This window comes from Trachurus japonicus, chromosome 3 (assembly GCF_045865225.1).
Source record: "Trachurus japonicus isolate A0001 chromosome 3, Traja_1.0".
Classification (NCBI taxonomy): Eukaryota; Metazoa; Chordata; class Actinopteri; order Carangiformes; family Carangidae; genus Trachurus; species Trachurus japonicus.
In genome coordinates, this window is record NC_140909.1 from 27,551,500 (window position 1) to 27,569,271 (window position 17,772).

Consider the following 17,772-nt stretch of genomic DNA (forward strand, 5'->3'; position numbering starts at 1 on the left):
TGTTGCTAATTTGTTCATGCCACCAACCTTGCTTAACTGGGCCAGGAGAGGTCGAGGGTTCAGGGTTTTCGTCCTGTTTTTTTCTCACAGAGTTCAGTGAAATCATCGAATGTTCTATTTTCTGTTGATATTGATCACATATCTATCGTGATATATATTGTTTCATCGCCCAGCCCTAGTAGGACCAATACTCAGAGGACCTGCTGTGGATGAGTAAAGGACTGGTTACAGTCAGAGGGTTGTTAAGTCAATTATCAAGGGGAGAAAACTGCGTGTTTGAAGAGTCACTGCACTTTTCAAACACTGTGTTTATGTTTTTAAAGAACAATTCTGTTGATATAGGCCCTGGTTACTGCTGCAGCTTCTCTACAGATGCTGCACTTATGAACAACATCACATGACCTGTTTGAATATTAGTATTAATGGTTGTTCATCACACTGGTGTTGGGGGGATGCAATATGAAGATTGGAAAAATTAAGTTTCTTATAAAATAAAGTGTTAAATGCTTGTTGGTTCAACCTGATGATGCAGATTATGGAGATTATAGATGTGTGAAATTCATCATTTTAGCTAATGCAGCTTTTAGGGGGTTTAACTGAAGTGATGTCTGCTCCTGTTGCCGCCATGACGGCTCAGCTGGTCCACATCTAAAATGTGCCGCAGGACACGATACTGCATCTAACACACTGTCTATAGCCAAGCTCTTTGTTCAGTGAACTGAAACCTCTCCATCTTTGGATTCAACTTCTGAGGTTTTATTTTGTGCCAAATTTCCAAAGATATATGAGGCACATAATTGAAACAATTCATAACAACCTACAACAAGGCTGTTTGAACTCAGCTGAACACCAGGAACAAGACCGGCCAAAAGCGAGGCCGCACCCCAGGTCTGAGAGACATGATACAAACCTGAAGCCATGGTTTGTGTTCAAACTGACCGGATCCCACATAATGTAGCTGTGAAGTGGAGGAACTCTGCATGGAGCGATGCTGCTCTGTGGTCTGTGGCTTCTGGACATGTGCGTCCACATCAAAACGTCTTAGAGAGGTAAAAAGTTGAAGTATAGCTGAACAAAGGCAGATTGTCTTGTTCTAATCCTGGAAGTATTTCACAGAACTGCTGCACAACTGTATGAATTAGCTGCTGTAGAGACTTTTCAGACGTTCTTGACCTCAGACTCGATCTTTCAGGTGGTGTCGGTGATAAATCCCGACACAGACACGGCCCGGCGTGGTACTAACCGAGGCCGGCCTTTTAGAAATATAGCAGACAGAGGGGCCTGTGGGGTGTCAGATGTCAACAGGGACCAGTTGCCGGAGTCCCGGCCCGGGCTGCGTCTCATTCTACACACACACAGCAGCTGTGTCTTCTCAGACCTCACATTCCTGCAGGACAGGCCCACTTTACTCTCATCACCTGTGCTGATCTGAGGGCAGGATGAGCTCTGCAGCTATCATGAAAGGGGAGGCTGATCTGGAACAACATTTACTAATGTTTTTACTAAATCACAGGACAAACATCCAGCCAAAGCACTAAAAAAAAGCACCGAGACCCAGCTCTAAATGTAATAGAGCTATTCTGCCCTACAAAGCAAAAAGGCAGTAACTGCATTTTTGGTCGAAAATGAGTTATTATCATTTTCATGACATTCAAGGCATCCTTTGTTATGTGACAAAATATCTTATCTCAAATGTGTGTCGTTTTGGAGAAAAATGGTAGTCGTTTTTACAGTAACTGCAAAAAGCCCTAGTGAAACAAAGCAAGAAGGCAGTAACTACCGTTACTCTGTCAGTTACTGTACTTTTGCTTTGTTTTACTTAACGTAAAAACAACCGTGTTGCCGCAGAGTGAAGTTACTGTTTCCATGTTTCCCATACCCCGGTTTCCTCTTCTGAATATAAAAATATATTCATGATTTCCAATATTTCCTCATTATCATTACTCAGTCAAAATTATTTAGTTCTGCCCTGTTGAATTGGAGTTAGCCTAACTTGCCTATATTGCTTCAAAGTGAAGTTGACAGTGCTTTAAAGTTAATGTGATTTGTTGTAGATATAGGCGATACATTAGATAAACACACCCAGATACACATTAATCTAATATTCACACATAAGAATGTGGTACTATTCAAAATAAATTGTCCTAATTTGGGCTTTGATACAGTTTAGGAATGTGAGACACTTTAAACAGCAATTTCAGCACCAGAATTTCCGGGTGGAAAATATTGGCCTAAAATGGTCAGATGACTTTGGGTTTGGTATATCCATGTTCAGGGAAACAAATGGTTCCAATTAGTCCAAATACAGTGTATCTAACACATCTAGAGCACAAGTTGTGACAGAATAGTTTTTGAAGAATCTGCAGTTACTGCCCTTTTCCTTGGTATGGTGCCACATTTTTGGCAAGTAATACAGAGCAAGAATACAGTAACTGCAAAATAGGGGTAAAACATCAAATCAAATATGAGAATTAATATGTACAAAGAATAAGCTAATACAAAGTAACAAAACTGCCTCATGTCCAATAATCTACCTACAACTACTTAGGCTGGACAACAGGATAACTTTAAAGTCATTTTTCTCAGTTCGGAACTCTGCGTAGTTACTGCCTTTTTGCTTTGTAGGGCAGAATTATGTAACTGTCAAACAAGCACTGCGGTGGGTCATCCATCTTCTTCCTAAAATGACATCATCTTTGTCCTGACAACTCTGTAAGAAAGGTAACATGTATAACACAGTATGAACTCTCACACACACACACATACATACATAATGCAGGCCACAGCCTCTGCAGAAATGCTTATGTGCCACAGTCAAAGATAAAAGCGCAGATCCAGGAAGTCAACTGTCTTTCCTTGATTATGTCCGTCACACTGACTGACTGAGACACAGACCCATGATTCAGCATCTTCCTTCACCCCGTTGGACCTCCTTGTGCAATTACAGCCGCTTTGCAGTCTGTGGTGCTTTCGCTGCATTGTGAGCTGTAGCGTCTGACCTCCACTAAATAATACATGTAAACATTTATCCCTCCCCGCTGCAGCCACACACACACTCAGGCCAGCACAACCCCTCCACATACACCTAAACCCCATTTATGTGCTTCAGCTAATGAATTCTTCCGTGTTGCTGTAATTGTGACTGTCATGTGTGATTGTGTGCGTCTGTCCCGTGTTGGTGTTTGTACTACTTTTACGCACTGACATTACGTGTGTTTCTTTTTGATTAAATCTGACTGAGAGCTGCAACCATTAGGATCCATGAGTTCATCAAATACCAATTGGCTGGCTGTTGTTTGGTTACATTTCCAAGCAAAAACACAGAACGTTTGTTGATTTTAGCTTCTCTGATTTTGGGATGGGCTCATACAATTTCTGTGTGTTTATTTTGTGCTCTTGCTTGGATAAATCAAGCAAAACAAGGACATCACAAGTTAGGAACGGTCTATTTCTCACCACTTTCCAGGTATTGAAATTAATTGATAGGCTACTAAAAAACAATCAATGTCAGCACTAATATTGATGTCAACTTTATGGCTGGTGATTTAAAACTGAACACAGTAAATCCAAACTGGGTTCTGGCTCTACAGTGTCTCGTTTCATAAGGATATCATTGCAGTCTTTAGATGCAGAGCAAGCACTCTGTAGAGGTAGTGTGACATGACACTGAGCAGCAAACTTTTTACAAGCCCTCACACACCACACATACACACGCACACCTCTGATTGTTACACGTCAATTCAACAAAGAGCAGCGGCTGAGCCCATACACACCTTAGCAAGCATGGCAGTTAAAACAATGTTGCAGATGAGTGCTTGAGGGAACGGGTTTGTTGGAGAGTCTAAACTGATTCATGGATGATCCACTGATCCAGCTGCTGCTGCTCCAGCCCCAGAGCCCCTCTCTCTCCCCAGCCCGGGGCAGCCACCCCACTACTCCACTCCATATCACTCCACAGCACAACTCCTCAACATCACACACTCCTTACCTCCAGACGTGAGCGCTGAAGTAAACTGGAAGCGGGACTGGAAGTTTGTCGTCTCTCCTCAGGATGGGTTGTGGAGCTCGGAGCCACACAAATGTCTAAGTCTCTATTTAATTCCCTGCATTCCCACTCAATTAATTTGCCGTCTTCTTCTCTCCCGCCGCTCGCCGCCCGAACAACTGCTCGAAATTCAAGTCCGCGCAGAACACTTGCGCATCTTGTTTTTTTACAGATATATCCGAGCGAGTTTGAATGTAATTACAGGGCAGTCCTTCGCAGCTCGGTGACGGTCGCTGAAAACTCCTCTCTGCTTCGCTAATCACTGCTGCCACTCTCCGGCGCGCTGCCGTGCGCGTTCACGCCGGTCCTGGGCGGGGACAACATCCAGGGGCAGGACGAGGCCAAATAACAGGAAGTAGCAGAAAGTGTAGTAGGCTAGCTACAGGGAGCACACACCTCATGTTTCTGGTTTGTTTTGGTCTTGCCCTTTTTCTACCAGTTTCTGGGTATATGTCTGTAATTTGATTTCCCTTTCTATTGAGCCAGATTTTCCCTTTGTTTTGAAAATATACTGTTTGGTTTCACTGTCTTTCCATTTAGGAGTTAGACAGTACTACACCATTAATCTTATTATCCTTTCATCCAAATGGCACATTCATAAATGTAGATACACAAATCATAATCCTTTTTTTCTTACAATTAAGAACGAAGTCAAGCAGTATATTAAAACCATTGAAAAATCTAATAACACAAAAGCTATCAAGACCTTGAACCTGTGTGCTCTCTACAACATACTTTTATAATGCAATCTGTAAAAAATGCATTTATGCATGTAACCCCCTGGCGATAATCTTTGTTGTTGTGTTGAATTGTATTGTTTTGCACAATTCTTAATAAAGTTGTGGGGAAAAAAAACCCTCATGTTTCTGGATCATCGTCTGAACCGAGCACCAGCGGCTATTTTAAGTTCAGACATGGTTGACATGGGAGTTGAGCGGATAGCCTATCTGCTACCTCATTATGAATTTAAAATCATATAGGATAGGCTAAATGATAAAATATCTATTTATTATCTATTATTATCTAGCCTATATAAGTAGGCCAACATTTCCATTTGCAGTATCTGACATAAATCATTTTCTTCGGCTACCTTATTGCACGACTCTTTGACCAATCATAGGCTATAGGCTATATAATAGGCCTACTGTAAAACAAAAACAAAAAATAGGATAAATGGCGGACGTTTGTAGGTAGTAAAATCAATAACATTTGGCCTAAATTTGCATTAGGCTACGATACGTCAAATAAAATATTTAGGCTACATTTTTTTAAAGGTACGCCGATAAATGAAGAAAAGTGGGTGTTTGATGGTTTTAAATTATTTTTCATTTAAATATGTGAAATATTGAATGAATCAGGCTTAAAATTGGAAGATTTCATTAGGTGCATCATGATATAAAATTATTTAAATCTGCGTCACAAATTAGAGCAATTGCAAATGTTGCTTTGATATAATGACGGACTTGTCTGGAGAGAGGCACATTTTCCTGATTATACTGACACACTTTTACCAGTCACTAACTGCAATGCAGGGTTTGCATGTCTGGTTGCTACTGGGGCATTTCAACAATGTTGTATTAGTATTTTTTACAGAACTAATAAAGATCTGGATATCTTGCTCCACTGCCGTTATCGTTTCAATGTGTTGGTGTTGTAGAACAGACTGCTACCCGTTAAAAGCACTGCGCAGGTGCCCGGATGAAATCAGCCAATCACGACCAAGCTTGTCTCCTCCCAACTGTCGCGAAATGTTTACGGTGTCAAAACTTTGCCTCAGTTTACGTTAGTCCGTTGCAATGAGGGACAAGACCGCAGTTTTCGTGGTACTTCTTAATTGAATGTGTCTTTTACAGGTATGGACATTGAATGAACAACACGTATCGTAATGTGGCAGTACACGGGTTATTTTCTGCAGGCTAAAAATCACCGTTTGGCCGAGTTGTTCAGCTTCGTGTACTGACTGTGGCTATTAGCCGGCTCATGCTAACCGTGGTTTCAACAGTCAGGTAGACGCATTGCAGTAATGTGACTCCGCAGCGGCTTCACCGTCCGAACCCTGACGGTTACAGCCGTTAAAACCACCACGGTGAATTAAAGTGACACAGCGGCTGGAAACCAAAACTCTCCGCTCCGTGTAAGGGTCCGCAGCAGTGAAGCAGACCTGGGGCTTACTGTGTTAGCTTCAGCCAGTGGTGGACGAAGGGTCCAGGTCCTTTACTGTGGTAAAAGTAACGCAAACAAAACTCCTGTGTTCACAATGCCATTTAGTATAAAGTACAATCAGCAGAATGTGCTGCAGGTGTCCAAATGAAACGCACTCACTGCAGAAAATAGTCCCTCGCTGCTCATGTATTATGTGAGCAGCCATTAATCTGTGCATGATATCACATCCCCAAACTTGGACTAACTTTCATCATTTCAGCTTTGCTTTCTTAGTAAAGAAGATAAAACAGAAATGCTAAAAGGACATTCAGTATTTTAAATGAGTAACATCTTTAGATTGCTTGTCCTGTACAGTCACCTCAGCTGCTGATCCATTTTCTGGTGATTGACCGATCAGATGAAAACATTCAGCACTAACATCTCGCTCTGTGTTTTCAGACTGACACTCCCTGACTGTGTAGGAGGATGGACCCTGTAGTGTTGAGCTACCAGGACAGCCTGCTGCGGCGCTCTGACGTGTCCTTACTGGAAGGACCATACTGGCTCAATGACCAAGTCATCGGTTTTGCCTTTGAATACTTTGCTGCAGAGCGCTTCAGAGTCCTGGGAGGGACCATCATCTTCATTAGCCCGGAGGTCACTCAGTTCATCAAGTGTGCTTCCTGCCCTGATGAGCTGGCCCTGTTTCTGGAGCCGCTGGGTCTTGCCTCCCGCCGCTGGGTCTTCCTAGCTGTTAACGACAACTCCAATCAGACGGCCGGGGGATCCCATTGGAGCCTTTTGGTTTACCATCACAACTCCAACCACTTTGCCCACTATGACTCTCAAAACGGCAGCAATTCGCTGCACGCAAGGCGCATCGCCAGCAAGTTAGAGCCTTTCCTGGGCGCGGGGAGAAAAGCGCTGTTTGTGGAGGAGCCCTGCCCTTCGCAGCAGAACAGCTATGACTGTGGCATGTATGTTATCTGTATCGCCGAGGCCTTGTGTGAGAAGGCCAGGGTGGAGGGCTCGCCACGCCTTCCCATGCAAATCATCACCCCAGCCTACATCACCCAGAAGAGGGCTGAGTGGTGCAGACTGATCCAGAGTCTAGCCCAGAATGATCTCTGCTGCTCGCTGTCCTTTCCTTAGCACGTCGATTGCCCCTCGGTATATGCAGAACCCCACATATCTACTGCTGGAGCATCTGAATGCACTCCTTGAATACAGTATTTAACTATATATGAAGTATATTTCTATCGCAGTCTCTATCATACTCCATTAGAGAGAAGAGTTTAAAAATAAAGCAATCATATGGATCTTAAATGATTCATGGAACAGTTGGTGTCATGTTTATCCCTTGTATATGCACAGCAACATACAGTATGTAAACAAGAACACCAGCATGCCTATAAAAAGGACCCCACACCCCATTGTAGATATTTAGCGAGGATGAAGAAGAACATGTCATGTGGAAGAGAAGACACTGACTTTTCTTCCACCTCATCAGTTCGGAGCGAATGTAGAAATGTTTACACGGACTATTGCTCAGGGTCATTTTAAATGAACTAGAATTGACAATAAGAATGTGCATCTTAACCTTGGCTCCTTCTCGTATGTCACATCTGTCTGTTAGTGGTTACATTCATTTTTTTCCTCTCTGTATGAACAGGCGTCATCTCTGCAACAACGAGCTTTCAGTTTTTAAACAGGTCAAAAGTGAAGTGTTGCATGAGGGTCGGATGTGCACCGAATGCTGCGAGTGGTGGAATGTATGTTGTGTTCTCATATGAAGCAAACATCAAAAGGCGTTGTCTGCTGACTTAATAAATTTTACTGTTGTCACACTTTTGTTGACAAAATGACACATTTGCCTTGTGGTTCTTAATTTAAAGTCTCTTCTTTATTCACTTTGAGTTGTATTAAAGGTCCAGTGTGTAATAATTGGCAAGGTTTATTGGCATAATCTGAATATTACCAATGGATATATTTGTATAAGTGTATAATCACTATAAAATAAAATTTGTTTGGTTTTCGTAGCCATATAATTATTATTTTACATATAGCAAGGGTCTTTCTTTAAAGAGTGTCGCCATTTTGCACCACCATGTTTTGACAGCAGCCTGAACGGAAAATCCAGCCAACCAGAGAGAGGGTTTCACGAGTTTCATGCTCATAAATAAGCCAACAAAGAAGAGATCTAGCATCTGAACGCTAGATATCACGGCTTTCCCCCCATTTTACACAATGGACCTTTAAACACTTAAAACATTTCACTACTATACAGTTTCATCAGCATTTGAATAATTATAAACTACAAACCTGCTCATTTGTTTTAGCAGGTTTGTGTTGAAGCATACATGTTTGGCTGGAATAAAGATAACTTTAAAGACAGGTTCAGATAAAGCTGTGAAGTTAAAAACATACACTTCAATTTCATGACTATTGTAACAAAAACAAATGTTGTCCTCTGCCTTTGGACATTTATGAGGAGTTTCGACAGGTAGGCACCCTACATCTTTAAAATATCAAGTGAGGTCAATATTAAATGGTGAAACAAAAGCTTACTTTAAAGTCTGAGGCAACAATGGATCACATATCATATGGAGCAAATATAAACTACCATAGATGCAGATAAATGAACAAGATTAAGAATGATGAAAAACATAAAGCAAGTTGAATTTTCAACTGCTACAAACAATTCAGTCAGAACTCAAGTCTCCTTTGCAGCATCTTAACATTCAAATATCTTATTGTTGTGGTTTAAAGAGAGGACCATAATACCCACTATGTTAAATGCCACAATGGATTGCATAATGAAAAGAAGCTGAAACACAGAGGCACAGTGTACACTTCACTGTGATCTTGTTGTTTCCAGACAATTAAACTTTCACTTTTCATGTTTTAAAAATAAGTGACTTGATTTATAAAAGGCAGGAGCTTCCATTTTTAGAGGAGCATCGGAAATATCCGCTGAGGTCATGTCCGTAACAATCCAAAAGTAGGATGTGGGCGACGGTGCAAACTGTCACCAAGCACCAAACAATTCCATAATGCAGCCCTCCTGCACTATGTATTTTCGGATCTTGTGTGTGGGAGTGGATGATTCTTGTCTATATCAAAGAAAAGGAGAACACATTTAGCAATTAAAAAGTTTGAGTTCTAGTGTACTCTAAACCACTACACTCTTTCCAGTTGGTCTAAACATAGACAACTACTGATGTAAACAACAGTCTTACAACGAAAAATATAGTCATATTAATATAGGTTATAGGAAATCTCCAGGACAGTTAAATGAACTTCAGTTTCCATAGACACTGATCTTTTATGTATATACACAATTAAAAACATCAGGAACCAAAAGAACATCATAAGATCTACATGAATCTGTCTACATTTTTCAGACAAAAATGAATATAGTGATGAAAAATTCATGTTTAATTTCTTGCAGGACTATTGTATTACACAGCACTATTCTTCTCTAGTGAACTACCATCACCACATGTGCACTCACTAACACACACAAACAACAAAATATTGGGTAACTTACGACAAAAGTGTTGACTCTGACAGCGCTGTGACGGACTCTGCGGGATCCTCCACCTTTGGAGCTGCCATTGCAGAGCTGCCCTCTAAAGGATCTTCCTCCAGCTCCTCTTTAAGGTCCAGACGAGGTCTCTTTGAGGGACTCGTTACATGTGTTGCTGAAAAACAAAAAGGGTCTGCAGGGGATGTTCCAACACCAAAATCCTGGCAGGACACAGTAGCCTGAACACCTGTAAACAACAATATAATTTTACTAAAAAGGTCTACACAACCAACTTCATCAAAACGTATTGTATGGAAGATGGTTTGTACATACCTTTACTTCTTAAGTGGGACTGAGGAGTCCTGAAGGATAGCTGTGTGGTCACTGGGTCAGTCTGGCATGCCACATCCCTTAATGCTGGTGGCTGAATGGATGCACTTGATGTGCTGGCCTGTATAAAAAAAAAAATTAAAAAAATTAAAAAGACTGTATAAAGCCCAATAAGGAATTTGTGTGTTGTTCACCATTACATGAGAGACCCTCACTTGCCAACACAAGCACTTGGCTCCCATCCCCCACTGACCTGCAACAGGTTAACATCTAAAAACAGCTAACAAAAGCATCTCCATGCTCTTTGAAGCTGTTTGCATACAGGTAGTCTCTGTCTCCAGTCGTCTGTACATGTTTGCAGACTTTGGTTGGTTGGTTGGTTGGTTGGTTGGTTGGTTGGTTTACTTTATTAATCCCTCTGAAGGGAAATTGATTGTCACTCTGTACGTACAACATCCAACACACAATACTACAACATGACAAGCATTGACAACTCAGGCAGTACAATAAGTGCAATGCAATGCATTACTTAGCATAGCACACAACAGAAAACAACAATAATCAACAACAATGTTCATTAAAAAACCCATTTTAGTGGGACAACTAAGCTCCCTCATAATATTATTAACATTAAAGGTTGGGTCTGGAGTTTTGTGTCCAAAAATAAATAAAGAAATAAATAAAAAAGATGCCAAAAATAAACACAAGACTTATACAAATGAAATCCGTCTTTGGGCTTTTAGTCCTGTGTGGTGGTGACCGTGTCAAAGATGGTTTATAAACTATTGTAAATAGAGTATCTTTGGTTTCTGGGTGGAGAGCGAGAGAGTCTGTGTTTTTTCTCGCACTGGAGCCGTGGACCGATTCCCGACCGTCACCGACAGCTAAAGTCTCAACTGGTAAATAAATATTATAGCTGCTGCGCAGCGATGGGTCGGGTCCGGGCTACTTTTGGGCAAATTTAGGCAATTCTGAGCAACAAACAGGGGAATAGGAAGATAAGACAGCTGTCCTTATAATGTCCAATTTGCATCAGTTGAGGATTGAACCCACAACCTCGGGAACCAAAGACCATTGTCTATCGCACTGAGCTAATTGACAAGTGGCAATTCAACAGTGGCTTCACAAATTGAGTAAGCCATTCACTGTCGTGTAGGCAGATTTGACACCACAGTAAAAAGAAAAATCTGTTTTTGAGGTAATGATATGTATTTGTTAAACATCTACTGTGACTCTAAGATGTTAGGAGCCTTCGCACATGGTCCAGTCCAAGCTATTTGGATTTTTAAATTTAGAGGCTTGCTGTGATGCCACCATCAGTACAACTGTCTTGTGTTTCGTGTTGAGGACATCTGACATTTTGATCTGTCATCATCATCATCACCCTTGCTGGGTCTCGAACTCACAACCTCTGACACCAAGAACCAGCTCCTAACTCGCTGAGCTAATTGGCTGGTAGTGAGACCTGCTGTGTAGCTTCATTTATCGACTCAGGGAGTCAATGCCCGGGCAGCTGTTGTCAAGGCAGATTTCGGAAATGGTCAAAATGTCAGAAATTCTGTTATCTAAACAAAAATCTGATAATACATGGGATCTGGCATGGGGTTGGACATTTCTGTAAGGTTTGGTGAGTTTTCACCCATGGGAAGTATGATTTCCTTGGAAGTAGAAAGAAGAAGATGACACTGGACCTTTGTGCAAAATTTAGTGAGCTTTCGCCCATGGTCCGGTCTAAGCTATTTGTTTTTTGTTTGTTTTTTTAATTTAGAGGCTTGCTGTGATGTCACCATGAGGACATCTGGCATTTTGATGTGTCATTATCATCATCACTCTTGCTGGGTCTTGAACCCACATCCCCTCGCACCACAAACCAGCGCTTAACTCAGTGAGCTAATTATTTGGAAGTGAGACATGGTGTGTGTCTTCTCAAATAGACTCAGGGAGTCAGTGTCCGGGCAGCAGTTGTGAACGCAGATTTCAAAAATGGTCAAAAAGTCAGAAATTCTGTTATCGAAACAAAAATCTGTTAATACATAAATTGCAGTTAGACAGCAAAACAGCTTGAGGACATCTGACATTTTGATCTGTCATCATCATCATCACCCTTGCTGGGTCTCGAACTCACAATCTCTGACACCAAGAACCAGCTCCTAACTCGCTGAGCTAATTAGCTGGTAGTGAGACCTGCTGTGTAGCTTCATTTATCCACTCAGGTGAGTCAGTGCCCGGGCAGCTGTTGTGACGAAATGGTCAAAATGTCAGAAATTCAGTCATCTAAACAAAAATCTGATAATACATAAATTGCATCTTGACAGCATGGAAATGTTGGTGATTTGTTTTTAATGATAAGTGTTTTGCTTCATAAGAGAAAATCTGATGTTTAAAATCCCACACTCACATTGACTGCAGTTGTTCCCATGAGAGCAGAATTCAAAATGTTCTCAAAAATTCAGTTTTTGAATTAAAATTCTGATATTTGCTAAACTTCATCAAACATGACTCCAGAATATTGTCATTTTTTTTCAGGAAGTTTGAAAATGTATTTAGCAAGAATTTGATGGTATATGTTTACAGTACTGTTTACAGTCAAATGTTTTCATGCACTGTAGGCTCAATATTTGCTTAATCAAAAATCTGAGAAACAAGTTTTGTGGAGGACAGTCTGGAGATGCTCTGTAGCAAGTTTGGTGTCAATTGAGCAAAAATTGTGGGAGGAGATACATTTTAAAAGTTTTACAGTTATTGAAAAAAACAGAGTGATGGACATAATTTGTAATGAGTTTAAGTGGACAAAAGTTTCAGCAGTATTGAGGCTACATTATGGTGAAGTTTCAAAACTGTAGCATCTACCGTTGGTTTGTTAGGAATTTTTAAAGTTTTTAAATTTAAACGCTTATTGTGCCCCCCCTAGGAGGGGGGGGCACATGTCCTTGGAGTTGAGTGAATCTGGCATGGGGTCGGATGTTTCTGTGAAGTTTGGTGAGTTTTCGCCCATGGGAAGTATGACTTCCTTGGAAGAAGAAGAAGAAGAAGAATTCCTAGGAATACAATAGTGTCCTCTGGCTGCGCTGCCCGGACCCTAACAAGTATGAAGACCGTTGTGGGGAGCTAGCTCGATGCTAACTTCGGCTAGCGGTAAGCTTTTTTTTTTTTTTTTCATCTCAATTTTTATTAACAAAATCCGGCATTACATAGACACAATTCAAAATATTTCTGTCAATATGTAGCCAAAATACACAAAATTCAAAAAATTTCTGTCAACATGTGGCCAACATGACCAAGCAGAATACAAAAATAACCACAAATGAAAAAAATAAATAGCCTAAATAAAAAATACAGTTATATAGTCAGTTAGTCAGGAATTAAAGTAGTCAATTTTTCATAAACACATAAGGTTTCGTTTTGATGTTTTAAAGACTTTTTGAAAACATCTCATTCAAAAAAATTAAAAACAGTGGTGTGCTGTTTGAAAATCTACATCTATGGATAAAATATTTCGCCGAAATAATTAAAGTGTTATAGCATATCTCTTTATTTATCCTGCATCAAAACCCATCCGCCGCTAACACCCTCTTCCCAGCTCACAACAACGGTATAACAACACAACACCGGAGGCCGCCCGACTGTTGGTGACAGTCAGGACCGCAAAGGAAAGGAAATACTGTCCAAGTGAAGCGCTGGAGCCATGGGCCGAAACCTGACAACTGCTGCTGTCTGGGGCAGGAGGCTACACATGTTTTGTTTACAAACTGCAACGAACAAAACTCCAGACTCTACCTTTAAACTCGCTTCAAACGCCATTGGAGAAGACCGAAGCGGAGCTAACTAGTTAGCCAAATAAAAGCGGACTTCACCATAATACCAGAGAAGGACTTTGACCATACTCACATGCAACTGTAAATTTTTTTTTTTTTTTTTACGTGGTGACACTTACCGATGGCCTGGGTGCAGTTGCTGGGTCCCGTATGGTTGGGACTGGGCGTGATCCTTTTAGGAGGGTCAATGTCGAGGCAAAGCCAGCTTTGTACTGACCCTCGTTACTGAAGCAAGCTGAAGTGAAGTGGATCGCACACACATACAAACTTGCAGGCAACGTAGCCGGCACGTTGTCGTTAAAAATAAAACGCAACCACTGTCTCTTCTGTTCTTCTTTGGCTGGGACAGAATATAAGCACTTATGTGGATTTGTACAACCAACAACTGAGCAATTTGCATGTCTAGCTCTGAGCGACGACATTGCAACACAATGCTATCTCACTGCTGACAAACCTAACTTCACCTCGGGGATGAACGCCCCCTTATCCGGGGAGAGGGAGTGTTCTCGCGCAGAGGGGGCCGACCAGTGTGCAGTTCACTCCCGTCGTTACCTCACCACAGGAGCTGAGTCTGAGCAGCCTCGCATCACCACACTCTTCAGAGCGGAGCCTGTGTCAACTCAGAATTTTGTCTGCATTCTGGTTCCGTTCTTCCGCATCCGTAATCACCAAATTCACCAAAGTAAAAGTGTTCACCAACATAAAACTTATTTTTAAAAAAATAGACATTAACTTGTAATACAATAAAAGCAAAAGGTTACCTTAATGGCTCAGGGTTAATTAGGCTATATTCCTTAAATTATAAGTTTCGCCGCATTTTATTAGCTTGGTGCTTTTATTTTGACGGAAAGGCCTGTCGCTCTCGCCCTGGATCCGGTTGCTTACCAAAACAGCCAGTCAACGTCTGCCCAGACGAGGCTCTGAGCAGCCTGTAGGAGCGCCGTTTTACCAGTGGGTGGGCTGCTACAGAGTGGATGCAGTATAGCAGGACCTTGTTTGCTTTCCACTTAATGGATAGTAATCTCTTAGATTATCAACAATTTTGCACTAAACATAAATTCAACCCTTCCAAAACAGACTTTATTAAATTACAAAAAGCACTTCCTCATGGATATTTCTAACAAAAAATATATTGGCCCACCAACCTATAATACCACAACTGGGCCCATTGTCAGTACCTACAGGGGATTTTAATCCTGGACAAAAACTGTAACAATAATTTTATAAGGAACTGCCTCGTTCCCCGGCAAACAAAACAAAAAATAATAACACATTTGATAATAAATCAATTCATAAACTAAGAACCTAACATTTCCTATACCCCCCAAAATTAAAGAAACACAATTTAAAATTATGAACAACATTTATCCTTCTAAAATCAGTAATTTTGTGGCAGAAAAGCCCTGCACTGTTTGGCCAGTTTCCACCCTCCTCTCTCCTTCCTCTGGCATCCAGTGTTCTACATCCCACAGGCATATTTCATCCTGAGTAACCAGTTGGACGAGCCGTCAGGCTTTACTATTGTCCTCATAAAATGTCACAAAGCCGGGGCCCTCACCTCCCTGGCAGCACACCAGATCAGTGAGACAAATTGCTGAGGTAAAGACACATTAATTTAGACAGATTTGCCTCTAAATGGCCAATTAGTTTCAAGTCAACCTCATTTGGACCTACAAGGAATCTGAACTCGACTTCCTGGCAGGTGCACTGAACTTAGTGTAGTGTGGTTTAGGAGGTGTCAAAGAGCTGCTGTGCCAGATCATCTAGATGGATAATCTGGAAACGCTGCCTTCACCTGAGGCATTCAAATATTGCATAAAAATGTTCAATAAGGAAACATAATTGCTTCATCTCTTGTTTCTCAGGCCTTGTTCTAATGTTACAGTTGTTGCAAATAAAAGATGGTGTTCCTAGTTATCATGTGACATTTATTTTTGTTGTCATGATGTCCAAATCTCTCTTGTACAAGACATAATGCATCACAGGAGATTTTTGGATAAATAACGAATCAGAAGTAATTTGGAGGAATATTACACAGGGACATATTGTAATGTTCTGGATAATCTTAGCCGAGACGGATAAACCTAAATCCTACAAAATCCTGTACCCTGCTCTTTGCTCCATTGGCAAATAATACACATCTCTTTGTAGCAAAAAAAAAAACAAAGCGTCTTAGCATCTGTGGCTTTATTTAGCACTAAATCAACAGTGGGACATGCTGTGAAATGAAGGCTGAAGACAGCAGTTGGTCTTTAAAGCCCTTCACTGGAAGCAGCTGTGAAACTGTGAAAAAGTGTTAAAACTAATTTGATGACATTGATTGGAAATTGGAAAACAATTGAGATTCTATGAACAACACTAAGACCAAAGGTACATTAAAATTAATTAGTACAGAATACAGCTTGTGATTTACAGTGTAATTACTAAATAAAAAACTGGGGTTTACTAGAGTGACTAGTGAGAACACTATTAACTGTGTAGTGTATGTATTTGCTTTTACCATATCAAAACGTGATTATGCTTTAAATGGGCTGGGCTTATTCAGAATATTTATTTTAAATATTCAGAATAATTAAAGGAGAAACATAACAAAATATGACAACAGATGTTTCCATGCAAGGTTACTTTGCATGATGGTTTGATGCATTTGAAAATCTAGAAATCATCTAGCTCCATTGAAAACACACTTTTAGTTTACATATGTACGGCTGTGATTTATGACCAGATGTCCAGACGTGTGTGTGTGTGTGTGTGTGTGTGTGTGTGTGTATATATTAGTATATAAATGACCACAAAAACAGCTCCATCAACTCACTCACCACTGTGCTTCATCAGTGTTGTGTGTAATTGATTTCAGGAGCAGCAGCCAAGGTCTCTCACTGGATCTCCAGGTGGTTCATATTCACTTGTTACATACAACTCCTCGGGCCTGTGGCACACACACACACACACACACACACACACACACACACACACACACACACACACACACACACACACACACACACACACACACACACACACAGGCCGTGCAGAATTGTCTCCAGCCTGGTGGAATAAAATCTGGTTTGGGAGTGTTGAGAGTGTTTTTGTACATTACATCATGTCCTGTCACAACACATCTGCAACCAACTACAACGACTTGGAACCATTTTACGTTAATTTACTGCAGCATGCGTGAGAATCAGTTTGATTAAAACAAGCAACGTCCTCCAGAGGCCCTACATTACATCCTGGTTTCCAGGTGTGCAGCGCACGGTGACAGCGTCTGTCTTGCTCAGGAGGTGTAAGTAGGTCACATCTGAATCACAACACGGTGGCAGAAATAAAAAGAGAAAGGCAAGAAGTGTATGCTCCACTGCACGAGCAGCAGGATCCCCCAGTGATAAGGCTGGCCATTGTGCACCATGTTAACTCACAGCACCCGTGAAATTCAGAAGCACCAGTCAGGCTTGTCCTCCTTGAATCAGGTGGAGTTGTTGAGAGAGTCCGTCATCACATGAGCACAGTGACTTCAGTGTAGTGTCCCTGCAGGAAAGAGGTGGAAAATTACAACTCTCAAATCCAACAAGGACATTGCAGAGAGTTAGAAGCTGGAGGCTGCAGCTTCAATATGGGAAGTATTACACTGAACCAGCAAGATTACACCATTAAAAACACATTTGGAGAAATCTGGTAACAGTTAATAAGGTGAATGTATTGACTGACTTTTATCAACCTCTACTGGCAACCAGGGAATTGGAGCAATATTAAACTTCTCTAAACTTCTCTGTGAGTTGCCCTGTAACTAATATTAATAACTCCCAAGTCCCATTTCTATTAACATCTGCCAACAGCTGGTTCGCTTAGCAAGGGGGGAAACAGCTAGTTTTATTCTTAGAGATGCCAAAATCCACCCACCAGCACCTCAT

The 17,772-nt window shown here is 41.1% G+C and overlaps 2 protein-coding genes and 1 long non-coding RNA gene across 17 annotated transcripts in view; 1 reads left to right on the forward strand and 2 right to left on the reverse strand.

Annotated features, from left to right (window-relative positions):
• myo9aa (myosin IXAa) overlaps positions 1–4,319 on the reverse strand; it is a 119,350-nt gene extending 115,031 nt beyond the window's left edge. For all 15 annotated transcript variants that reach the window (XM_085768552.1, XM_085768592.1, XM_085768588.1 and 12 more), the window contains exon 1: positions 3,989–4,319. The gene's annotated coding sequence lies outside the window, so the exon portion shown is untranslated. The remainder of the gene's footprint in view (positions 1–3,988) is intronic.
• Positions 4,320–5,819: 1,500 nt separating this feature from the next.
• On the forward strand, positions 5,820–8,052 carry senp8 (SUMO peptidase family member, NEDD8 specific). The gene is made up of 2 exons (XM_085768761.1): positions 5,820–5,898; positions 6,647–8,052. Exon 2 carries the CDS (start codon positions 6,674–6,676, stop codon positions 7,337–7,339), a length of 666 nt encoding a protein of 221 aa, XP_085624887.1. The 5' UTR covers positions 5,820–5,898; positions 6,647–6,673; the 3' UTR covers positions 7,340–8,052.
• A 984-nt stretch (positions 8,053–9,036) lies between these two features.
• Positions 9,037–14,279, reverse strand: LOC146990087 (uncharacterized). The gene is made up of 4 exons (XR_015035637.1): positions 13,981–14,279; positions 10,050–10,167; positions 9,738–9,963; positions 9,037–9,300 (listed from the first exon to the last, which is right to left on the reverse strand). It is a non-coding gene; the product is annotated as an uncharacterized LOC146990087 (long non-coding RNA).
• Positions 14,280–17,772: the final 3,493 nt, after the last annotated feature.